The sequence below is a fragment of the Aythya marila genome (assembly GCF_965140915.1).
Source record: "Aythya marila genome assembly, chromosome: 3".
NCBI lineage: Eukaryota > Metazoa > Chordata > Aves > Anseriformes > Anatidae > Aythya > Aythya marila.
Window position 1 is genome coordinate 1,607,812 of NC_139044.1, and position 26,613 is coordinate 1,634,424.

The 26,613-nt window shown below is 45.6% G+C and overlaps 1 protein-coding gene across 2 annotated transcripts in view; it reads left to right on the forward strand.

Annotated features, from left to right (window-relative positions):
- The window catches only part of ISM1 (isthmin 1), a 40,280-nt gene extending 36,938 nt beyond the window's left edge, over window positions 1-3,342 (forward strand). For both annotated transcript variants that reach the window (XM_082755660.1, XM_082755661.1), the window contains one exon: window positions 1,117-3,342. In XM_082755660.1, the coding sequence (XP_082611786.1) occupies window positions 1,117-1,634 (518 nt within the window). In that variant the 3' untranslated portion in view covers window positions 1,635-3,342. The remainder of the gene's footprint in view (window positions 1-1,116) is intronic.
- The last annotated feature ends 23,271 nt before the right edge of the window (window positions 3,343-26,613 follow it).

Below are 26,613 nucleotides of genomic sequence, written 5' to 3' on the forward strand. Positions count from 1 at the left end.
ACTCCACCACCTCCTTCCTATGGTGGTAGAGCACAACATTTAATGACAGCTGGGATACAACTCTTAAAACAACAGAAAGAAGAAGGACAGATTACTAAGTAAATATTTTGAAAGAATGTTTGCTAAAAGAGTTTTAGGCCCCAATCTTTGCCTTACTCCAGAGTCCTGTTAAGTAAGTGTGGAGCAAGATGTGCAAGGCTTTTTAAAGCCCATAGCCTGATACAAACACCTTAAACAACATTTCATGTAGGAGATGTTTAACCAGATTCTCTGAAGACTGTTGCAAAATAATAAAATGTCAGTATTAAATATACTACTAGTATATAAATCTCTTTAATCCCAGCTATAAGTCACGGCTGTGATACCACAAAGTCCCCCTAACATACAGACTCTCTGATATTATGTCACATATGCTCATGTAGAATCTGAATCACTTCTGGCTGCATTTGTGAGAAGTCAGCCAAGATCTCAGTCTCTGTGTCTGAACTACAGCTGCTTGAAATACCCCTTTGGGAAGATGCAGACCAAAGAGAAAAAAAAGTATTTGCTAGGTAAAAGGCTGAATTAGGACTTAATAACAAATTTTAGAAAAAATAACCCAGGCTTTGCTTGCCATCTTGATGTTTACAACATCATGAGAAAATCTTTCAAAATCTGAATCTGCTGTTCTTAAAAGGTGAGTGTGTGGACCAGAGCTTTAAACCGAAGGTGGCCTTCAAATCTCTGTACAAGTTCAGGGAATAGAATTGCCCTATGTCAGTTCTGTTGCTTATAAAGCCGCGTAGTTCCTCTTGTGCTGCATGGGCATATCAGAGGCTTAGCTAGAACTTGCCAAGTGGAAGAAATGTTAAAGATTTGTGCTGGCATTGGTACTGCAATATAATTTGGAGTAGCGATACCTGAGGACCTCAAAGTCAGTCACATGTTTGATTTCTCTGTCTGACAAGACAGCATATTAACACATTGCAGGCAGGGAGGCAAGCTTTTCTTACTGCCCTTTCTTTCTTAAGCAAAGCACTGGTGCTGAACAGTAATGCTTTACTCATTCGTCATGCTCATATGAACTGGGATGCTGCATAATGTATCTTAAGTTTTCCATTTCCTGTCCTTAAACAGACACTGATAGTTGCGAAAGATGGATGAGCTGCAAAAGTGAGTTCTTGAAGAAATATATGCACAAAGTGGTCAATGATCTTCCCAGCTGCCCATGCTCCTACCCCAGAGAAGTTGCATACAGCACTGCTGAAATCTATGATCGAATTAAGAGAAAAAACTTTCGCTGGAAAGATGCAAGTGGCCCAAAGGAAAAACTGGAGATCTATAAGCCCACTGCACGATACTGCATCCGCTCCATGCTCTCTTTGGAGAGCACAACGCTGGCAGCTCAGCACTGCTGCTATGATGATAATATGCAGCTGATTACCAGAGGGAAGGGGGCAGGTACACCAAACCTGATCAGCATCGAATTCTCAGCAGAACTCCATTACAAAGTGGACATTCTGCCCTGGATTATATGCAAAGGGGACTGGAGCCGATACAATGAAGCACGGCCTCCAAACAATGGGCAAAAGTGTACAGAAAACCCTTCAGACGAAGACTATTACAAGCAATTTCAAGAAGCAAGGGAATACTGAAAAGATTTTCCTCCTCTTCAGACAGAAAGTAGCATTCATTTCCTGGATGCCCAAGAACTGATAACGGCTGCTGCATTATCTCCTTGACAGGAGTTGATCAGTTTCTTTCTAATGAATGTATATAGTTGTAATATAATACATAAGTATTTTTCATAGTGTGTGTAATTTATAAACACGTATCTCTCTATCTCACACACACCTATTTTTGCATACAGACATACATAAAACTTGTCCTGGTAAGATTTTATACTGCAATAGCGTTCATTTAATAATGTGCATTTCATTTTATTCCCCAACTATAACATAAATACGAGATGGGGGGGTGGGAAGGAGTGGAGCAGCTGCCATCACCATCAAGCCCAAAGCCCCAGCTGAGGAGGGCACATATTTAAAAGTTATTATAAACAACAGGATTGAAAAATGTACTCTTCCATATGGGAATGGTTTACAAGATTAATGCACCTAAGGCATCAGTTTTCTCCATAATTGATTTCATGAGTAGGCATATCTAAGAAAGGAAGATTATTTTTTTTTTTTTTATGGAAGGCTAATACTTAAAAGTGAGTATAGTACCTTACTAGCAATTCTTGCTTGGATTTCTTCCTGTTACCCTCTAGCTCAGGTCCTTGCTGTCCATCTGGGGTAGGCCTGCAGGGAGGTGTAGCTGTGGTTTTCCTGTGGACAAGGACACAACTCAGTGGTTCTCCAGGTGTCACAAACAGCCCATTCCTGGAGACTTCTCAGATATGGAACTACAGCTGGCAGGGCTTATGTCTTACGCTGGGGAGCAGAGCTTCAGGGCAGCTACCTGTAAATTAAGCATGCTGTAAGTCTTTGGAGGAGTGAGGCCACAGAAGGAAATCATGTCAAAGGCAAAAAGAATCACAGTTACTTCTCAATTTTTAACATGAAGAGTGTTTAGATCTGCTTCTTTCTTTTAAGAAAAGTTTATTTTTTAAAAAACAGGAGAAGTGGAAAATACATTTCTAATTCCCTCAGACAAAGCATGAAACCAGCCTCTTTTCCCCTTTTTATCATATGCTGAGTGTACAGTACTCTATAGAAGAAGCTGTTCTTTAAGCAAGCTGTCTGGGAGGGACTATGGTGAGTTAAATTTCTTCCTTTTTTTTTTTTTTTTAAAAAAAAAAGCTAGCATTATTTTTGTAAAGTATTTATTGTATTATAACAATAACTCACATATGGGATGTCTCTAACATGAAAGGCTTCTGTAGATGGAACTCGAATGCCAGGAATAAGACTGGTTTTTTTAGGCAAAGGTTTTACTTCCAAATTTTTATAAAGTGCACGTTTACATACATAATCCTGTAATTAAGCACCTGATACCCGTGTTCTTATGGAAGATAAAAATTACACCATGGGTAAATAAATACTTTTCCATCCTTTATAAATACAGTTCCATCCTTTAAAAGCCTGTCTTGCTGCAAGTCAATGTCTTCATTTGGAAAACTAAGGCTAAATGTCACTAGAGAAATGTGTATTTTCGGGTTATGTGGTCTGATGCCCATATGTGCTCTGCATGTGGAACTGCACACAGCAGTAAAGCCAATCTTGCATTACAGTCAATCTGAGCTAAAAGATTCAAGACGGCCACAAAAGACAATTCCCTCTGCTACGTATGTGGACACATATTTATTGTAAATCTTTTCACTAGCTCTGTTGGCCTTTCAGGTGCTGGTTGATTGCAACTTCCCGGACAGACGTGTGCATGCTCCCCCCAGCATTAACTTATGCCTAAGTCCACTGAGTCTGGGAAGTGTCAGGCTTGTGTTGGTTTGCCCAGGTGCTGCGAATCAGAGGGCTAAAAAGCAGCCCGGGCCTTGGACACCCACTTTGACCAAATGTGTGGCGTGCACGCTGCAAAGGCTCTCCCCAGCTCTGCCAGACCTAGTCTGACAGGCTGCAGAGCCTCAGCACTGTACTTACGCTCCAGATTTCCAGAAATACAGCAGTCCAGGCAAAGCTACTGCTCATATGCAACAACAACTGATCTTCCGAGGTAACTTCAGCAGCTGGAAGTCTCGGCCAAGTCATCAGATCTTCCCAGATGCAGGATCAAGCTGGAGGTCGGGGGAGACATGGATATATTCTAGCACTAGCTGGTAGTAACAAAACATGGCTAGTTGAGCAAGAGGGTAAACATGGGGATTGCCCCTTAATTTTTATAGAAACCAGGTTTTGTAAATTCTTGCAAGGTCATATGAAGGAGCCTGTAGCTAGCTGAGCCAGTTAAATTGACAGCAGATGGATGAAAAGCATAAGCAACTCCAGGATCAGTCAGTTACTAGGGAAGACAGGTATTTTCTGCAATATGGGGGAGAAGGCCCAGCTTTTTAGTTCACTTAGCAGTGTGGGGGAACAACAGTCTCAGGTTTCTCTGGGAGGGCAACGAGAGGGCAGTCACAATTTTTGAAATATAAAACATCCCTTCTCTTTATAGATTACTAAATTATGGTGCTATTGAGAGATGTTACTGTACCATTAAAACTGAACATAACAAATAAAGTGTCAGGGAAGAGGAAAAATTATTCTAATAAATGACGCACAAAGTTCAAGTCTTACCACTCATGTTTTGCCAAGGCTAGGAACACTGAAGGAGCCTAAACCACTGATAAGGACATACCAGGTTTTTCATAGCATTAGTCTTGGAGCACACATCAAGAGCGTCGTCACACTTCTGCAGTCTTAAGCAATGGTCTGTATTAAAAACAAAGGCAGTGTTATCTTATAAATTATGATCCCTTTGGCTGCTTTTTTCATCTCCTTTCCAACAACTGTACCTGGAATGACTTTGAGCAGTAGTCTTTAGCAAGGTACTGGAGTAACCATGGCCAAATTTGGCTCAGTCTCTCAAATTTCATGTCAGAATAAGACCTCAGGAAGGCTTTGTGGTCTTACATTTGTGGGCACAGCTCAGTAGTTAGACGAAGCCGTTTTCATGTGTCTGAGTTACCACGGAGCAACTGTATTCAAAGACCCAACCAAAGATATGAGGGGGGTTGAAATGAGCAGAACTAAACAAGGCTTATGGTCTCAACACTGAGAAACCCTCAGAGTCTGAAGTAGCCATTCTGATTCCCAAAAGGAAACCCAAAACACAGATTTAACAGCAACTCTCCATATCTGAGCAGTTCTGTTTTACCTATTTCTCATCAGCAAAGCCAGAGCAAGGTGTTTTCACCTTCTGGCCGCTCCTTCTTCTGTAGTACCTTTCTCTTGGACCAGCACAGCTGCTCATGAAGCAAAGGAACCAGTCAAGTCACCCAAGTTATTTTTAACTCTGCTCTACCAACAGAGATAGATCACTGCATGGCTGCAGAGTTGAGCTGGCAGGAGTGCCTTAAGCTGGCACCGCCGCTGAGAAGGATGTGTGGAGCAGTGCCCCGAGGCAGCCAGAAATGGATTGAATATGTACCTTTGATGGTTAAAAGGATGAGTGGGCCTGGCTTCACATTGCCTGGACAGCTGCTGAGCAGCAAAATTCCACTAACACAACCCACAGTGATGCATATGGGTTATAGGACAATATAGCGAAAAACAGAAACATACACACATTCACGAATCCCTACAGTTCTGCATTAGTTACCAGCTGCATTTTTCCCCCTGCTGTGCAAAATGGTTAGCACTGTCAACACAACGCAGTCTTTCACAAACTGCTGGTGAGCTCACAGGCCCACCTTCCCATAGGCAGCCGCCTCATTGCGACTGTAGGGTTGGCTGCAACGAAATGGGTAACCGATGCACCTGACATTTTTGCCTACGTGTGTTTAGGTGACACCAGTGATGACTCTGCTTTTTCATCCTCAGCAGCAAGCTCCTCCTGACCATTTTATGGGCAAGGTGTCTCCTGCAGCCCAGTGCTGGGTAAAGCTTTTGGGTGTCTATCACAGCTCTTGCTGGAGCAGCAGAGGGGCCGTGGCCATCAGGTGAGTGAAGGGTTTACAGACCGCAGTCACAAGCAACCAAAAAGCCACCACAAACCTTCTCCAGCACCAGACCCCGTGAGGCCTCTGGGCACATATAAATCCCACCGGCAGGGTGGCAGCCAGAGGAAGGTTGCAGACCAGAGGTGAACAAAATCAGATCTCTTCGTACACCTGCACGGCCACAGCCCTGGCCCTTCCCCTGCCTACACACAGAGCGCTGCGGAGGGAGCACACACGCTGGGGGAAGACCAGCAGTGAGCAGCAGAAAAAGGAGGAGAATTCATCCAGCAAACTGGTGCGAGTGTACATTGCTGCCTGGCTGCATGGCATTTATGTGACAGCTGACAGAGCATGTGTTTTTCTGTCACCAGTTCCCCCTCCCTTCCCTTTGTAACTTTTAATGGAAAAATGTGTGGGCAGTTTCCATTCTGCCTGCACTGTTTCAGACAAATTAAGGGGTTGGCTAAGAAATCACTGGTTTCGTATTTCATACAAAATACACACACATGCATATATTTATATATCTATGTAAATTTATTTAGGATATCCTCTAGCCATGCGCTTTATAGCAGCACGTTGCTGAGTGTGATGGCTGCAGGAGCAGACCTACGGAGGAGCCTCCGCTTGTGGTCTGCACAGGGGGATGAGGCTATTTCTGACCTCACATGGGAGACCTACACCAGGAAACTGAACTGGCAGAAGCCATTCCTCAGCTCTGCCTTTTACTTTTTGAGTGACAGGTTTATTCATTTTTCCTTTTCAGTTGCATTGCTAAAGCCACATGCGCCTTTTATGACTGTGCTAATTTTCTATCAGTTTAGGGAGTTATAAATTTTTTCCTGTGTTTGTTCTCTATCGCAGGAATGAAGCGGAGGTGGGATTTTAACCACATGGAAAAGCCTTTCATTCATTAAAATGCACAATTTATAAGGGATTCGAGATGTTATACTCTGGAAGTGATAGCAACATGACACAGGTCAAATCAGCCAAACCCAACAAAATAAAGTGTGGGTGGCTCTAGTTTTCAAAGGAGTGCTTGAATAATATTTCCTTTTTAAACGTGGGCAAACAACACTACATGTGTTAAATGTCAGAATTTGCTGTTTATTACGGGCCTGACCAATACTTTGCTTAGAGCTGAAGAGTGCGTCAGTCCTTTGGCTTCAGGAGGGCTCTGGTACGGCTCCGAAACATGCCTAAAGCAAGGGACAGCATCTGCACGCCGTGGTGGTGGATGCAGGATGTGACTCACAAAGTATGGGGAACAGGGGAAGGTCGGGGAACCAGCTCCCACCCCAAACACCCTCATCCAGGCTGGCTCCTGACTCTGCACGGCTGTGTTTAACACATTTCTTCGCATCCAAACCCAAAGCTGCAGCTGGGACCCATCTCCACATCCTGGGGGCAGCTTGAGGAGACATGGCTCAGCCACGCAAAATGAAGCAGGGGTGCGGGCAGCCTCAGGAAAAACCCTATGGCTGCATAGGGATCTCTTGGTCAGGTAAGAAGATGGGGAAAATGCAAATTTACTTGCCAGTATGGATGCAGGGATTCCTGTGCCCTGCTGTCCTCAGCAGCACTTTCTGTCAGGCAGTCACCAGGAGCATGTTCAAATCACAACATGGCCTGGCTTCACACCTCCTGCCTGCCAGGAAAAAGTCCTGGCCCATGCAGCACACCCAGGCCTGGTGGCAAGCAGTGGTTTGGAGACACAGCAAGGTCCACCACTGCCTCTGCAGCAGTAACCGTGTCCGAAGGCAACAGTGAGCTGAATTCAAGGCATTGGTTCACTTCCACAACCTCATCCTACAAACTACACAGGAAACACAGAATGAGAGCATATAACAGGCAGATGCAGTTGCTTTGGTTTGGGAAAGATGCAGTAGCAGGAACAGAAATGACTTCTGGCCAGTGGGGAGAGGAAACAACAGCACATTAAGTTATAAAATGGCTTCATTAAGGCGCACCAAAATTTATATGAGCATGTGGGTAATGATATCCTAAAGGAGGACAGCCTCAGAGAGGGGTAAATCAGAAGGAACAAAACAAGTCTTGCAAAGGAACCTAGCAAAGGAAATGCTGAAGCAGTGCCTACCTCCCCGGCAGGCTGAGGGCTTCTGTTGCCTGTCCATAGACTCACAGACCTGTTCCCAACTATTTCACCATGTGTTGGATCACCACAAGGTACGCAACACCAGAAAAGCCGGATTAAAAGGGTACAGCCAGTAGGTGAAAAGGGGAGAAAAATTGCTGAGCATTTTTTCCTGAATAACAGCCCAGATGGGCTCAAGCTCCCGGAGATCACAGAGCAGTGGTAGCTGCACCACAGCTTTTAGCTGTCCACAAGAGGTCGATGGTGGTGGTTAACCTTGACAAATAACTATGTTTTGCCCTTGCCCATAGTGGCACAGCCATCAGTACTCCTGTAATTTTATGCGGCTTTTGCTCGAGAGGTCAGCCCCCTTTCTCTCACGCCCAAGGAGATGAGACCAGATCAGCCAGCTGTACAAGAGGAGATCTGCAAGTCCAGGGAGTCCCACAGGCTGTTGGGTGCACCTGACACCTCCAGGCTGGTAATTAATAATTAGAGGCTCTTTAATAATAATTATAAAGCCTCTTCAACCAGAACTGAGAAAGGAAACAGCAAAACTGATAGAAACCGGGAGATTTTTCCTCCCAAGAGCAGCCACCTGTTTCTCCAAAAGATTTCCTTCTGCAAAATTTCCCACTGCTTGCAGCAGGCGTAGAGCTGCTCTCCAGCCTCTTCAGAGCCAGGGCCCTCCAGAGAAGTTCATCTCCTGGCAATGAAGAGGAGGTGAAGATCACCCCACCACCACCCACTTGCCCTTTGTGTTGGCTTTGTACCATGCACAGCACAAGTAACACCACGTCTGCGAGCTCTCGGGTCTGATGGCACAGCTCAGTACCACTAACAACGACCGCTGTGTTGTCCTGGTTTATCCTGAGACACTTCTTTTGCCAGATTTTTATTTTTTTTTTAATGGGAAGAGGCTATAGCAGACGTCCTGCATGAAGACAATTTGTCTCTTCTGGACAGATGCCAGCATGAGGAGGGTACTTTATACATATGGGCTCTTTCATGTTTGATTGCTGGACTAAGATCACATCGTTGTCCAGCTCAAGGGGGAAGAAAAAAGCAAAACCCACACAAATCAGGAAAGCATTAGGTAAACTTAGCTAAGAATACATCTTCTTACCAAATGGAGAGCAATGCTCTCATATAATTAGACCGTCTGCAGGAAGTCAGAAAGAACAGCCCGTGGTGCTGTCTGTGCTGTAGGAGATGTGCCCTCCCCAGGGTATGATCACACCTCTGCCCCAAAGCTTCAGGTCAGCATCCATGGGCGAAAAAGGATAGCTTGGTTTAACCCCCCCAAAAAAACCTCTGTCATTTCTTTGCAGCTCCAAACGCCACCACTCGTTCAATGAAGAGACATCCATCCAGGAAAGCAGTGCCATGGGAATGGCACAGATGGACAGAGCAACACACAGGGCAGCGGGCGTGGGGGGCCAGACACCCACACTCCTGCTCCGTGCTGGCTGGGGTGAGCAGCAGGGACGTGCGGGGACAGATCCTTCACCCTCCAAAGTCAACGCCAAGGCTTGATTTGTCTTTAGCCCAGTCTGTTGTTTTGGGAAGGAACTCTTTACCAAAAAGAAACAAGTAAACATTTTCCATTCTCTTCCCTTCCTAGACGTTGAGCAAGAGTAACTTGTAAATTGCTTCCAGCGACTTCAAGACAACAAGGGAACAAACAACTATCATCAAGCATTACCCTCGTTGCTTCACACGAAAACAGTTATGAGACTGAAGGGATCCTGACAGGCAATTGGAAAACATTCCTTTTTATGCTAATTTTATTGTATTTTAGACCAATTTTCCGTGATTTAAAATGTGCGATGTAATAAAGAGCTGGAATGCCTTCTTTTGTCATAGCACTTCACACCCAAGGCCTCAGAGCACTTTTGTGAATCAAACTCAGCAATAGTTTTGCAAAGCAAATGTTTTTTAGGAAGCGAAGAACTGGAAATGGCAGTTTTCAGAGTTGGTGGTGGTCACAGAAGAGCCTGTAACAGAACGAAAGCAGCATCCTGGTACCTGGCCTTCCCGGCACCGTGCTGGGACTGCAGGCTCTGTCCCCCTTAGGAGGACACGTGCCCAAAGTCCTCCTGGTCCTTTCACCTGGAGCTGCGGCTCCTCACCTGCGTGCCCATGCTGCAAAAGCAAGAAAGTTGGAAAGAAGGGAAAGATGGTTTCATTGGGGAGATCAAGTAGGGAATGGCCAACGAAACGCTTGGCATTTTGCAGCAGGAGGCTGAGATGGACAACTCCAGCTCTTTCCCCTCCTCACACCACAATTTTAAATACTCACCAGGGCACCAGGAAGGAGGCAGCGTCAGCTGTCTTGGGACTGTTGCTTACTGGACCGTAGCTAACTGGGACCATCAAGTGGTTCCGTTCTCATGGACAGTTCCGTTCTCATGGACAGGCAGCCCTATTGCAAGAACCAGTTGTAACTGGCACTGGGAGACAAAGAGCTCAAAGCCTGGGCAAACATAAAGGCTGTGCTGCTTCTTGGTGATCCCACACAAACACATATGGGTGAGGCTTTTTAGTACTTCCATGCAAAGGAACTTGCATATAACCATAGGCGATGTTAATGCAAACTTCATTAGATTATTGGCACATAACTAAAGGGCTTCAGGGGACTATGAGCTGTGAGCTTAACTATACCCATATAGCGAAGCTTGTACATCCCCTTCCCAAGAGCATTCCTCCACCATGGGCATAATTTCCAGACAAAGCAGGGACGGATCTGGGGCCTTTCTACAAGTACAGCCTTTCTCACATGGGCATTATGTTAAAAACAAAACCAGTTATCAACGGATGTTTCTCATGAGCAGTACTGTCAGCCCCTACATGCCTCCAGGTGGGACAGGCAGACACAGGCAGCGGGACCACAACCATACCTGGTGTGGCTCGCAGTGCTCTCCAGACGTCACAGTGCAAAGCTTCTCTCAGTCCGTCTCAGGAATCCCAGTTACTACAGATACTCATGAGCTGAGATTCCTCACAGCTTTAAAGCATGAAGATTCATTTGTCCTCGTGGTTGTCAGCTCACCTCGTGGCATCAGGAGAATTAACCTGGCCAAAGTCAGGGCTGGAAGGAAGGATGTGGCAAAACTGAAAACTGACTCCATGATGTCTACCTGACTTTTAAAAGCATAAGCTGTACTAGTGACGATCACTGGACCATAGTGTTTTTGACGCAGTTATTTTCTAAAATTTTAGTGATCGCGTCCCATTTCCACCATCCGTTTATACAGAAAATGAGCACCTACTACACTGTGGGAGGTGAAGCCTGTGCCCATATCAAACACCCTCCGTGGCTCAAAGCAGCACCCATGCTAGTCCCCCGTGCCTCAAAGAGCTGAAATGGTGGGTGCACGCAGCTGGTGCAGACGTTTGTTCTCGCAGCTCTCAGGAATGTGCTGCTCTTGAGAGGGCTTGATGATTCGCTGTCCTGCATCCAGGAGGGCTTTGTTCTCTGTGGGGTGAAACCTCAGCCTTCAGTTCATTAAATGCAATTGCAGAAGCCAAGAGGATGAGTCACAAAGCCAGTTGTGTAAGCATGCATACGATGAAAGCAAAGAGGACACGCATTTTCTTTACAGAGGTTTGCTTGGGTCTGGCAAAGCCCTTCTGACAGGCACAGGTGGGTGGCTGGACCCACTGTAGCACAGCCCTGGTCCTTCACCTCCCACCTGATCTCAGTGAGGGCTTGGTCAGACAACTTGTGCAGGTATCAGATGCAAACCAAACACAAAGCAACCAGACAAACAGCAGGTATGGACACAGCAGCAGGGACAACCTCCCGTGCAGCACCAGCTGCAAAGCTCCCTCCATCGCTAGCCAGGATGTGGCCAAGAAAAGGCCACAGCGAGTCTGTCCAGCTGCCTCGGACACAGTGCTATCTCCCCCAGCCTTGCTGGCCCCATCAGGTCCCAACCTGCCTTCCTTCCCACTGCCCACATCCCCAACCCTGTCTAAAGGATACAAGAGAAAAAGGGGAAGCTGCTGGCACAGGGTGCCTTCACTAGCAGACTGCAAACAGCACTGACTGTGGGGTGCAAAACATACACACAGCACGCCCTGGCTTATGATGGCATTTTTCTGTCCCTTTCCCCTGCTCATCAGATTGCAAAGCCTTTGCCAGAACGAAACACCTGCCCAGCCACAGGAGCAAGAAGTGAGCTGGCAGCCTTTTTCCAGGGCTGGATCCTGCCTCCCTTCCACATCAGACATGAGCAAGGCTTTTGCTTAGGGGAAAAAAAAAAAGGCGGCCTGCTGAGGAGCACCAGAGGAGAGGAGAAAGGGAGCAAAAACCTGCAGGTTCTGCTACCGAGATGGTGGAGAGATCTCGACCCCAGAGGTGGACCTGACCAAAGCCCTATGGGATCTGGAAGGAAAACAAAAGCTACGGATTACAATCAGTTCTGGGGCCTTTACGTTGCCACTGCTCACAATTTTCTACCCAAAAGCTGTCAGCTCCTTTGGTGGCAAAGGTAGACCCTCAGAAAAGCACCCAGGGGTCATAGCTGCTTTGTTCTCCTCACCCAGGCTGTCTCTTACCCCCTGCCTCCAGCCAGATGTGCTCACTGCCTTGCTCCTGCCAGTCCTCGCCTTCACCCTGGTGTTAATTCAGCAATTCAATTCAGGAAGCTGATCCAGCTGAAATCCTCAGCAAGGAAAAAAAAAAAATGTTTCCAGCAGAATATAAGCACTGCCTTTGAACACAAAAACCTCCCTAATTTGTTTAAAAAAGGAAAACATAGAAGAAAGCAACCAAAGGCTCTTCATAAAAACCTCTTTTTTAAGCTGAAGAAAAATGCCATGAAAATACCGACCTTGTAACACCGTAAATTGAGTTGAGGAGGAGATGGTGCCTTTTTGAAAGAGACATCAGACTGTATGGAATTCATCACTCGTTTACTCTTTTAAAATAAATCAGCTGGCTAAGTTATGATGTGACCTACTTTAATTTGTTGTCTTGAAACTTGATGAGCATTTGAGATTTGTTCCCAAAGCCTGGAAAAGGAGAGGGGGGAAAAAATGCAGGCACCATATCCAAAACCCCTCCGCTGACACGTCGTCCACATTCAGATGCCACAGAAGGCACAGCTATAGCAGTCGGTGGCCTCAGCAGCGCTGCTAATGAGAGGAAAATCAGGCTGCAGCAGCCCTCGTGAGGGAGTCCAGTCCCTCATCTTCCCTTAAAGCAAGTCAAGCACAGTGTTTCTGGCAGGGATTTGTTCCACATATTTTGAAAAGCTTCTGCTGATGGAAGTTTTGCTCCACACCTGAGCAAACTGCCTTCCTCACTGGCAGGTTTTTGCATGAGCCTCCTCCCTTTCTGCTCCAAAGGCTGAGCACCCTTTTCCATGGCTAATGGACACAGAAAGCAACACCTTCCCTTTCTCCTTGCACCCACGCAGCCGGAGGTTGTTAGCTGTTCTCTTCTCCCTTATTTTCCGTGAAATCTGGTGCCTGAACCTCTGCAAGGTTACACCTGCATGATTGTCCCCATGCATGCCCACCCCAACAAACTCCTGGCACTTGTTTCAGTTTCAGTGTGTACCACCGAGTGCATCTCCCAAATGCCACCGTACCCTTTTGAAAACTTTCCTTAATTACAGTATCCACATTTTCTGTTTTATTATTATCAGAATCTATTTTTTATAGGCTGCCATATCCAAACAAAAATTAGGTAATAACACTCTAGAGTTCCATCACAAATCCAAAATCTCTTTGCTGTTTCCCAGGTGAGACACAAGCTCCACCAACGCCACCAGAAACACCACAGTGCACAAGCAGAGAATGTTGCCCAAGGGCTACAGAAACCCAAAAGTTTGGCAACTGCACCTTGGTGCTTTAATTAAAAATATTTGATAGGTTAAGAAGTGTGTTGATATTTTTTTTTATTTTTTTTTGAGGGGAGAGAAATTGATTGTATCTACCTAGCTGTATTTACAGCAGCTTGATCTGTTTTGAGATTTCATATTTTCTCTGATTTGATAAGATTGTGGCCCTTTAATAAGCTGAAGTATTCAGATACTTATGACAATCTGGCACTCAAATTGTTTGCTTTAGCATTGCAGATTGCACAAGAGACATGAAAGGTTTCAGCGTAGCTGGAAAGTCACTTTTGATGAAATCACACATCGCTCCAGGGGCTGCATTCTTCACAATTTGTGCATACTGATGATATGTGTCTTCAGATGCATTTTGGCAACCCTATGCCATTTTCAGAAATCCATCTGGGACTCAGGAACAAAGCAAATGCACACGAACATGAGGAAGACAGAGCTGGCACAGCTACCGGATGGATTTTCTTTAAGGAAGCTAAATCGCTTGTTCATTTTGCTGGCAGAAAAAGATAGGAAAATGAGTGTTCCTGTTCTTGATGAACTCTGTGATATTGTTAAATCCTTCAGACAACATATAATTCATGGCAAAGCCGTGGCAGAATTCCTTTGCACTTATCCACAGTGTGGCTCTCCCCCAAAACACAGATCTCTGCCTTCATTTCATGCACAAAAGTTGCCCAGATGAACAATAGCTCTAACTTTAGAGAAAAATCAGAACACTTGCCTCTGTTTTTTTGCTTCAGCCCTGCCAGAATTTATTAAGACTCCATTAACTGTATAGTTCTGTTGCACTAAAAAATTACAAAAGCAGGCTCCACGCTGTGATACGGAACAGCAGGTAACTTCTAAGGCGAGATGGCCAGGTGGTGCCTGAGGGTCCATGAGGTGATGCCATGTGAGCACTGAAGGGGACAGCAGAAAAGATCACCTGTACCTGGAGGTGCCCCCTTGACCCCAAGAAGCTCTCCCGAGGCTGCATGATGGCACGGCCCTAAGCCCAGAGCAGAAAAAGGAGGTGGTGGTACCTGCTTGGCCATGAACACCAGCCTACGGCACCTTCATCAGTGCCAGTGAACATGTGAGATACACTAGCCAGGAACTACAAGTCATAATGCCCATCCTGGCTTTGCATTTCTTTTGGAAAAGAGCAGTGAATCACTGAAGTGGAAGCTTGCAGAGGAAATCCTTAGCCACAACAAAAAGATTTCATGCTTTATCTCCCCCCCCTCAAGTATTTTAGCAGACAGACAGAGGATTTTCCTTGCAGTGACAACAATAACTACGATCATTGAAGAAAAATATGTGGAACAGGAAGACCTGCATTCCTTGTATGAAAAATAAGAGTGGTCTGTGCCAGCTGCATTTTTCAGGAACAACTCATCCGCATGAAGAAATGGCTGCTGCGATAGTGTCGGGATCAGTGAAGCCCATGGCACTGTGCTATGTAACTGGCAGGTGGGGAAAGTAGAGAAATGTAGCTTAGTCCTTGTTTCTTCCGAAGTTCCCATTATTATTAAACCTCTTTGACTCGTATTTGAATGACTAGCGAGGTGGGGGTTGGTCTGTTCTCCCACGTGCCTGGTGACGGGATGAGGGGGAATGGGCTAAAGTTGCACCAGGGGAGTTTTAGGTTAGATGTTAGGAAGAACTTCTTTACTGAAAGGGTTGTTAGGCATTGGAACAGGCTGCCCAGGGAAGTGGTGGAGTCACCATCCCTGGAAGTCTTCAAAAGACGTTTAGATGTAGAGCTTAGGGATATGGTTTAGTGGGGACTGCTAGCGTTAGGTCAGAGGTTGGACTCGATGATCTTGAGGTCTCTTCCAACCTAGAAATTCTGTGACTCGTGTCTTCCCTGCTTCTTGCTCCCACTGCTTTGTCTCGCAGTTGTACCTTATTCCTAATAGTACCATTTGCAAAAGCTTAGTTATTTTGTGTTGAAGAGACCCCTTGAAACACATCCTGACATCTCCAGCTCTTCAGGACAAGGATTTGATAGGCTTGCCCTGCAATATGTTAAGCTTAACTTTTAGGGTCTACATATGAAATTAAGTACCTAAAAGAATTAAGTTTCCCACAGTGATAAAGCTTAAATGCATCTCTGTAGTCCAGACAATACAGCTACTGTATTTGGTTATTAATTATTATTATTTTAGAAAGAGTTCAGGGGGAAAAAAAAAAAGAACTGGGAATATTTGCTAACCTTTTCTAGAGAGGAAGAAAGTGACCAAGACACCAGCCTCACATATGAAGTAAGTGCCCGCCTTTTACCACATCAGGCAGCTAAAAGGCAAGGCTGACGTGTCTCCCCCCTTCTAGCTGACCGCTACTGTTTCCAGAGCAGGCACCCATGGACATTTCCCAGTTGCAAACTTTCCAAGCTTCCAAACTTTCCAAATTCTCCCCCTCCCTGATGACACCAGTGCAGGCGCCTTTCCCGTGCCCAGCGGCTTTGCTCAGGTTGCACACGGATATGACAGCAAAGGGCATTCCCTTCCTCAAACTAGCACTGCGACTATTCTGCTTCCATCGTGCCAGACCCACAGGACATGCAGGGCAAAACCAAAGGCAGGACTGAGACGTCAGCGCACAAAATTCGGGGGCATGATTGAGAAGTGGCAGAACAGGCAGGCACTTGTGCATCAGGGCTGCGCACCTCGGCCCACGGTTGGCATGCCGTGAGGCTTGCTGCGCTCAGGCGAGCGGAGGAGGGCATTCGGCGCCAGCCGAAAAAGCGGAGGCTGAGCTGTGCCAGTCTGTCAGCGCAAAAACACTCAGCTCCCTCTCAGCCATTAAAATGAATGAAGAGCAAGACTGTTTGGATAAACATCAGCCAAAAGAAACCTTGGAGGCAGTTAGAAGGCTACTGCTTCATACAATATAGACCATGTTTCCAAATACAAATATTGCACTTGGCAAAGACGCTCCTTTGCTTCATGAGTTATGTTGCATTTTTTGTTATGTTTAAGTTTGTGCAAGAGGTATAAATAGCTGGACTGGTATTAAATGAGCTTTTCATTTTTTCACAAAATATCGAACTGGTCCCAACTTCACGGAACAAACACACACTATATTCTTGTGCCTGAATTTTCGTTGCTAATTACAGAAAGTACCATGTAACTGAAAAACAATGTTCAAGAGCCAGACGTGAAAAATGCAACTTTCCTATATGAAGTCATTTTCAGAAAACTGTCTGGAGAAGGCATCTGGTTCACCATATAATTTACATGTGTGCATACATGCTTATTTGCCTCACAGAATAGTAATTAGCTTCTGCTCGCACTGTGCTAGGACATGAAAAGCCCCATGTCCAAGCTGCAGAAGAGTGCAGTGCGAGAGAGGTGCCTAGTTTGGGTCTTTGGTCACAACTGCTCTGGTGTGCCACTGTGGCTGCGTGGTGCCCCCAGGAAACAATGGGATTGCCACACCTCACCTAGTCACATGCCAATGATGAGGTGGGGCAGCAGGATGCTGGGGAAGAGCCTGCCACCTGCCTTAGATCCCAAAAAGCAGCGTTCCTTGTTACTGACCTCCAGAGATGACACAACTTTCTACTGCACGCAGCTAGCTCCTGCAGCAAAGCTCAGCAACCATCCATGCTTCTCCATCTCCTCACGAGAAGATACCATGGCCCACAAAGCCACTGTAAACCCATTTCAGGTTAACTTTGGCACAAGTACATCTGGGGTTGGAGGAGATATTTTTCTTCAGTGAGAGAGAGCAAATTGCTCTGTGTGGTTTTTCAACCCAAACCTAAACCCAAACACAACTGTATAGCAAGCAACAGAACTTGCTGGAGGCCAAACGGCGCTTTTATTTGTTCTTTGATAAATCTGAGTGTGCATAAACACAAGAGCCCAGCAGGGCCCTCACTAGCCGAATCCCCAGCTAGAGAGGTCCCAGCCACTGCCAGGGCCTGACACTACTTCTCTATCAGCACAGCAGCAATTTCGGGCTGGTTTGACTAATTCATACCTGAATGTATAAGCAAGCTACTTTTAAAGATGGATATGAACTATCCAACTATTTAGTGATGCAACACTAAATGACTGTCTTAGACAACCACGGAGAAGAGTTCAACTACACCATTTGCTTAGCATTGCAGAGGACTTTCAATTTCAGACAAAACAAAGGGCTGTCTATTTCCACTGAAGGTCAATATTTACTTCCATTAAAAAAAACCTTCCCAAGTATTTTAGAAGTGTTACAAGACCACCATACTGATAGAACAGGCATCAGCTAACATGTGAGAGCACAATTAATCTTTCTGCAGCCCTGCAGGTCCACAGCAAATACAAATCATACTATATACTTACAGGGGAATTGAAGTGAGGGGCACACAGAACCCTCTGTTGAACCACAGAGCTTTTCCTTGTGCATGGAAGTGGCAAATGCCCACTGTGAACAGCTACCCTGTAACGTGTTGCACAGCACCATCCACCCTTCTGACCTCAGCAGTCAGGCAAGAGCAACCAAGGAAAGCCTTGCCTGCACGAATGCATCTGAAGCTCGAACGCTGGGACAGTGTGAGGCCAAATGCCTCACAACAGGGACGGGAGGTATGGGACACTTCAGAGCACTTGGCCCTTTTCCCCTCCTCCTCTGCTGCCAGGAACATGCCCCATGCAGAAGGAAAGGCCAAGGACTGTGCTTGGAAATGGCATTGGCTTAGGGTCATGGCAGGAAAAGGCTGCATTTCTGTCCCACACGAATTATGCCAGGAGCAGAGTTTTTGGATTCTTCTTTTGGATTCCTGACGAAAGGCTGACTAGAAAGTGATGCTGTTGTAGCCCACTCACCCTTGTACTTTCCTATCGCCGTTCACTAGGGGTGCTTGCCAAGGGTCCTCAGAGTGTCCTGTGTGGAACTGAGGATCAAACTGAAGTACAAAATTAAACACAAAGCCATTTTCTCCTCTCACCCTGCATGGTTTTGCTGGTGGCCAGAACCTCTCATTGGAAGCAGATGAGTGCGCATTGCAATATGTCTTTATAAATAGCTCATTCAGTATTCTGGTTATTTCCTCATGTACCAGTGTAGGGGAAAATATTGACCACCGCTGATACAGTGGCTGGTGGAACTGAATAGGAAGGGCTTTTAAAAACCCCACAGAAATGTTGGTAATTTTAGCTCCTGACACCACTCTATGGGAGTTGTTGAGCATTTCAGGAAGTGTCTGACCAGTAATAACCATCCTACGGCAGTGTGGCCAATCTTAATTGAAAGGCCTCTGCGCATCTTGTAATCAAAGTTTCATGCCCTCATTTTGAGTTCACATCTTTGGCTGTGAGAAGTGGCCTGTTTTTCAGCCAGCATGATAATCCCCAGAAAACATACTTAGAAAGAGTTGAGTTAGTCTTACCCAGCTTTGTACTCATTTTCTGTGAAAACAGCAGTTTCCAAAACAAAGGTGTGGGACAAAACAAACATGCTGTGGAGAATCATTCCTTGCATTCACTTACTGCTGCTCCTCATTTGGAAAAAAAAAAAAATGTATCTTTAACCCTGCACAATTAGTACAGGGTAGTGAACCCTAAGCTGTCATTAGAGGCTGCCAAATGAGCCAATGTCTCTTGTGTCAGTAAGTAAACAGGGGCGCACGAGTGTTGAACAAACAAACAAACAGAGCAGTCAGGGGTATCTTTCGGACTCCAGCATTGCTCAGTGTCAAAAGAAACCCTGTGCTATTTTCTCTGTGCTTTTGCACCAAAGATTGGTAATAACTCAGCACAGGTGCCTTGGGTCCCTGTCTGGACTAGTGAGGCCAGTTCAGGTACCTGTCCTACCATGGTCAAACCCATCAAAAGATCATCATTTTAGAAAAGTCTCTTGCAGTAGTAGCCAAGAAGTGCAACATGAAGCAAATGTGTGAATGCCTTCGTATAAATTACTCATGTTAGTGAGACTCCTCTATTATGCAGGCAGATGCTGGCCTTTGCAAAACTGCAAAATGCATAAGCAAAGAAAGACAGTCACCTATTTTTTAACATTTTTTGCTCGCACAGAACCATGTCGTGATAGGAGCTGTATCTGAGAGCCTTCCTGTCTGACCACAGCCAAGGGAAGGGAGCAGGGGCTGCAAAGCTGCTTTCTGGAGGCATTGGAGCAATAGGCACACAAGTGGGTCCAGTGTGGTGTGGAGGAGGAGGTGAAGTCAAGCAGACCTGTGTGAATTGTACCTGTTTAAATCGTAAGAGCTCTGTGCCTGCCCACGCATGGTGACTTCAGACATCCTCTTCTCAATAAAGCCCTGGAAAGTTAAATGCAAACCAGACTTGTGACACCTGCCCAACTGTGGCCTCACCAGCTGAACCCAGACAAACTCCCCTGCATTTGTAAACAGAAACAAAAATACTCAACTATCCCTCATCTCCCCTCCTCCAAACTGCCCACAAAAGACTACCAGAATTTTTTCTAAGATTAAAATCTTACTCATACACAAAAGGGAGGGGAAAAAAAAGAGAGAGAGAGAGGGAGAGAGAGAGATGTTGTGTGCTGAGGAAAGTACATACCACTGATGTACATGGACTTGGCAAACACCACCCTTGGTTTCTGCGTGGGGAATAGGACAGCCCAGCCAGGGTATGTCCCTTGCTGGTCTCTGGGTCCTGTTACAGCTTTATTTATGGTAGTTGTGACACTGCCAAAGATTTCATTTTCCCATTCATGCTATATTCTCCATCTCCTTATTCTACCTTCACCCCAAATCTGAACTTGTTTTTCAATTACTTTGAAGCCAGATTAGAAGCCCTATTTTATCTCCTTGGCTAAGGCTGCTCTGTTAAGAAAGAGTAAGATCTTAAATAGGCTTTGACTTTGATTTTTTTTGTGCTCTCTGTGGACTGAAGAGGCATTAAAGCTTTCCGCTCATTTTTTTCAAGTGTAAAAGTACTATTACATTAAACATATCCATCAAAAGAAATGCTGCTTCCACTTGCATATTCTTATCCTATTGATAAAATCTCTCCAAATGACCTACAGAACTGCTGACTGTGATTCTCGTATAGGCGTAAGGAGAGAGAATATGCAATACACAGGGATTTTCTTTAAGGCATGATCTAAAGGTAGAAAGAATTGGGAAGCTACCAACTGTCTGTTGACATCCCCACCGCTGTGCACTTTTCCAAGAAGTTAGTGCCTCTACAGACTGCCCTGTGGTTTTTCTTCCTCACTTCTCAGTGTAAAACAAATAGGTGAAAGCAGCCCATAGACTCCTTCCAGCAGGAAGTGGATCCTCCATCAAGAACTGGACGTGGGACTTGCACTCCCTCGTGTTTGCATGGTCTGTTGCCTTTCAGAGGTGAGATGTTTATTTTCAGTGGGGAGTTTCTCACCCATACCCAGCCATCCCACTGGCTGGAATCCCGTGTACCCATGGGCTGCCATGTCTCATGCTCCTCTAAGTGTTGCAGATTGTGCATAACCCAAAGAGGATTTGGAGGTTTTGCCTGGGTGGGCTCTGTAGCAGTTTATTATGAAGCCCTGCTGACTGTCCCAAGCAGACGTGAGGTTTATTACGCAGCTTGGAAGAAGTTTCCCTGCATAACTCAAAGGCATCATTCAACCAAAGCTAAACACTTGCCCTCTTTATCCTCCTGAAAACCGTTCTTGCTTCTGCACCGGAGACATGCTTTCATTCAGGTTACTCCAGTTTTAGCATCTTGTCAAAAAGCTCCCAAAGGTCTGGCAGAGGTGGCCGGCGCTATGAAAACACAGGAGCTGCACCACTGAGGGAGGGATGGGCATCGCCTCTGGGATGCCTGATGGCCCCTCGTGCTCCTGCCCTTTACTCCATCCTGCGGGGCCAAGTGGCTCTGAACTCCAACATGTTCACAAGTTAGTGGCACTTCTACAGGAGAGCATACAGAGTATGAGCCAGCCGTGATTTAGCTGGTGAGGAAGTAATGATTTATAATAACATTTGAAGCAGGTCATTAAATATGACCCCCTCATTGCAAACCCCATGCTGAGCAAGATATTTTCTTGTAAATGATTTACCAGCAAGCTTTTCGTACTTCTGCCTAGTAGCTTTTCCATAACCGGAGTCAGACTCGCTCACACTTCCCAAGCCATGGTAGTGTTTTTTCTTCAAACTATGAAGACATCTCAAGACTGCTGCGAATTGGTCTGGGTAAGCTAAGCAATCCAGATCTCTACCTCCCATCTGCCAAGCAGGGGATACTGCTCTTCTCCAAACTCTCCAGAACAGAGTTCTCCAAACTCCAACACAGCCAACATCTTGCTGAAGCTGCAGGGTGGGTCCCAGTGCCCACACTATGTCGATGCCTTGGCCAGCATATGTCTACTGAGGGCTGCTGCTCCTCCCGGGATGGCTGTGCCCAAACCCGAGCAAAGGCAACCAAAACCTTGCTGGAGAGCAGTAGCAGCGTGCCCAGAGGTGTTTCCGTTTCAAGGCAGAGAAGTCTGGAAATCCAAAGTGATTGCCACATTGTTTATAGCCCACTTTTTCCATTTTAAAGCCTGTATCGTGAATAAGTTAGACTTAAGCCTTTCTGAGAGGCATTTATAGTTTTGCAACATCACATAGTCCAATCCAAACTGAAGTCCAAACTGAATCCGCTGAAGTCCATGGAAGCAATCTATCTTGCATTATGTCAGCTCTGGGCCAGGCTTCAGTCTCCGAAGGACAATCACAACTGGAGATAGGCAAACAAACTGCACAGTTTTGGTTTGGTTTTTCCTTTTAAGTATCATTTTTCATCTGTGTAACTAGAACTGTTCCTTCACAAATGAGCCCGGATGATATTGCATGCTACATGTGATAGCACGAGAAATAAAATGTTTGTACTTATTTAGCTGGCAGATTTATTTGCCCTTCTGTGAAGGAAAAAAAAATCTGTCAAAAAAAAATCAGAATATTTACTCTAATCATAAAGAATATCACTTTCTGATACTCTGAACATCTAATGTCCCTTAAAGAAGAAGATATTAAAACAACAACAACAACACATAAATGAACATGTACAGGGAATACAGCCTCATTCTTGTTTTAGGACCATAGGACCAGGCCACATATAAGAAGTGTCAATAGTGAAAATCATAGAATCATAGAATCATAGAATATCCTGAGTTGGAAGGGACCCTTAAGGATCATCAAGTCCAACTCTTGACACCGCACAGGTCTACCCAAAAGTTCAGACCATGTGACTAAGTGCACAGTCCAATCTCTTCTTAAATTCAGACAGGCTCGGTGCAGTGACCACTTCCCTGGGGAGCCTGTTCCAGTGTGCAACCACCCTCTCTGTGAAGAACCCCCTCCTGACGTCCAGCCTAAATTTCCCCTGCCTCAGCTTAACCCCGTTCCCGCGGGTCCTGTCACTAGTGTTAATGGAGAAAAGGTCTCCTGCCTCTCAACACCCCCTTACGAGGAAGTTGTAGACTGTGATGAGGTCTCCCCTCAGCCTCCTCTTCTCCAGGCTGAACAGGCCCAGTGACCTCAGCCGTTCTTCGTACGTTCTTCTTATCCTAAGCTTGATGCAAGGCACTACATACTCTGTAAACTTGTTCATACCTATACACTGAAAGCAGCTGGAATAACGAAACGTTTTCAAGAAGGCAAATGAAAGAAGACATTTTCAAGAAGGCAGGTAATTATTTCTTTGAAGCAGAAACTTACATAAACCATACAAGGCGAAACTATTTGCTTGTGAGCATGTTTGTAATCTTAATTTTTAAATGGCTCCAGCTTTGGACAATTACAAGCACCTGAAGCTGCCTCTGTTGATGCCAGCCGTATTCATGCCCAGTGCAAGCCATGCAGCTGCTCAAACACAGCTACAGATTTGAGCCTGGACACACACAACCACCAGGGAGGTAACTGAATTTACGGGTGCTTGGCATTGGGCTCTAGGTCCTTAACAACAGAAAGAAGGTTGTGTTGAATTTTAACCTCCCTAAACTAGCACAGCTTTTGCAAAGACCACTTTACTCACAACAAATTTGCGAAACCAGGTTGGGAAGCAGCCTCGCTCTCCACGGTTTGTGTGCCGGGAAATCAGGCGGCAGTCACAGGTCTTTGCTGATGCTTCAAGCACAACACAAAGGCTTAATCCTGCAGATGCATTCCCAGCATCCCAGGGGAGGAAGGGCTGCAGAGGATTTATAGAGTAACACGTAACAGGGCGATGCTCTGCCCAGCTCGGACACGGGCCTTGCTCCCACCTTCGCCCTCAGCAGCAAGGCAGGGAGGGAAGATGGAGCAGCAAGACGTGCTGTGCCCCAATGTGTCAGCTCGGGTACTGAAACCGTGTCCCAGTGGCTGTGTCCCTGCCTGTGGTACCCCCCTGTGGCCAGGTCTGACATAGCAACCTCCTCACGCCCAGCTCCCTGCCACCTGCAGCCTCCTCCAGCCCTGCTGCTCACCTCGCCCCACGCTCTCCCTTTGCAGGCTGCTGCTGGCTGCCAGCCCAGCTGCCAGACTGAAAGCAAGGGGCTGAGGACACGAGGACTCCTTCCTCACCTCTGCCCAGACCTGCAAACACATGGTGCAAACCCTCCTGGTTTGGGAGAATGGTGAAGAAGCCCAGGACTGCAAGAATTTTGCCCAGCGGGTTTCAGATGCAGGCTGCTGGTGCACCAGGACCTGTGCCCGTCATGGCTCTTCACAGTCCAAGCAGAAAGGCTCCATCTTCTTGCTGCTGGGTTGTTGGTGGGGGGGATTTTAAAAAAAAAAAATTTTTTTTTTTTTTTTTTTTTTTTGATAGTGTTTGATATGGCAATGCAATGCCAACAGATGGAGCTGTTCAGAGCGGAGACCACTCGTTTTGGCAGAGCGCAGGGGAAGCAGCAGACGAGCATGGAATTCTAATTATTAAACATAATGAGAGATGAATCATCGCCAAGCAGGAGATATACTCTATTTACTTTGTGAAAGTGAAAAATAAGTCTGTCAACAAAGCTATAGCCCAGGACGGGGAAACCCCAGGATTTTCCAACTCTGCGTGTGAGTATGTTCTGTCCCAGAAGAGAGGAAGGGCTCATCACACCCCATCAAGCAGAAGGATGGAGCCTCACAGCCTGTGGTTACGCAGAGCTCAGTGCAGCACTGGCTCAGGACTTTCACACTGAGGACAACCCATACGTGCCTGTGACACTTCCTAACTACACTAGTTCGTAACATGCTCAACATGGGGCATGTTTAAGCATGACAGCAAATCTCCTAAGCCCTTCCTGCACATCCAGCAAGGACATTCTGGGGCTCCCCAGTCCTCCACACCAAGCACAACTTAGAGCACCACCATATGGAGCATCACAAACCTGTGCTGGACTCACATCATCCCTCACAGAGCCTCAAATCAAAAGGCTGAAACCTCCACGGCTCACCAGCAACCAGGGATGTGTTATGGGCTACCAGGAGGACAGGAAAAAGGAAACAGCAAAGAGCAGGTGACCTTTCTTGTATTTGTAATGTGTTTGTATGGCCAGTGATTCTGGGAGCTGCATTGTTTCTCTAGGGAGCAAACTGGGAGGAAAGATCCACTGGAAAGTGTTGTTGCACTTTATTCCTGGCAAGACAGGCCACAATAAAATGTCCTTGGTATCTTTAGCACAAAGAACAAGCCATGCAGCCTGTCTGCCAGTGAAATATAAATAACCAGAAAACACAGAATGATGAGGAAATGTCAGCTCTCATTTGAAAGACTTTTGCCTTTTTTTATTTTTATTTTTTCCTTTGGGGTGGTGTGGGGGGGAGAGAAATGATTTGTTACTAGACAGGGGTCTTCTTTTCAGCCACAGGAAAGATTTTTGTTATATGCCAAAAGCCAGTGTATCTACTTTTATACAGTGGATACAGGATTTTTCATGGCAAAATTACCTGAACACCGTATTGTTCTTAGCAAAAGGACTCCATATGTGGCAGTGGACGGACATCTTTCGTGGAGAATTTGCAGAGCAGAAAAAATAAACTCCATCAGCCCAGAAAGCAGAAACGGCTCCTGCATCATTATCACCAGTTCCCCTGATGCCAGTAGCCTCTAGGGATGCACTGGCTTCTTCAGGTGACATTCAATGTAAACCTTGCACTATGATATTGTGGAGTTGACTTTTTACCAGTTTTGAAAACGATCTGAAAAAATAAAAAAGGAAAATAAAGTGGATAAAATAGAAATAAACTTCTGAAACAACCTGACAAGTTCTTAATTGTGAATAAAGATGCCCAAGATCCCCAAGAGACTCATCAATCTCCTCTCAATTCAGGGACTTAATGTAGTTCTTCTGTCTGGCCACATATATTCATTTAACTGGGGAAATTTAATTATTTACCCTCTGTTAATAGTATTGAACTGAGCCAAGTGATGCCACTGGGGGAAGAGAGAAGAAAGAGGAACAGAGAAGAGGGGAGAGAACAGGACATAAAGATGGATGTACATAAAGACAGCATGTTCACATAAAAACCTTATTTACAGGACCATGACGGCCTGAAAACCTGCACCTATCAACCTGCAAACTTCTAAATGAATAGGTAATCGCACTTACTAGCCTGCCTGGCCACTGTTATTGTTAAGAAGGAAAAAAAAAAAAAGAAGAAAAAAATAAAACTTAAAATATTAAAATGTAGTGTATGGAGAATACTCTTTGACATTTAAAATGGTGGATTCAAGGGTTTCCTCAGGCACCAAATTATTCTACTAGGCTCTTGACAGTTCTTCAGTGCTAGGACAAGCAACAGCATCACAGCGGTGGAGACAGGCGTTAGCACTCCTAGTACCAGGCCTGCGGACCATCATGCTCTCACATTCAGGAAACACTCTGAAGAAATTGTGCCATATCCTCAGGGCAGGGATCAGGCAAAAGTGAGCCTTTTACCTCTTCATGTGTGTCATTTATGAGACCACCTAATATTCCTGTGGCTCATTCTAATGCAGTTGTGTGTAGGGTTAAATTTGACTCTAAGTTTACAAAAAATCAGGAACAGAAGAATGAAGCCCTTGATAGGTACTGCAAGGACAGCAGGACCTGAGAGGTTCCCGCTATCCGCAGAAACATATTGCTTACATATTGCTGTGAAACAGAAGAGGACCGTCCAAGGATAGTCATGCAATGTTATGTTTGATGTTATTCCTGGT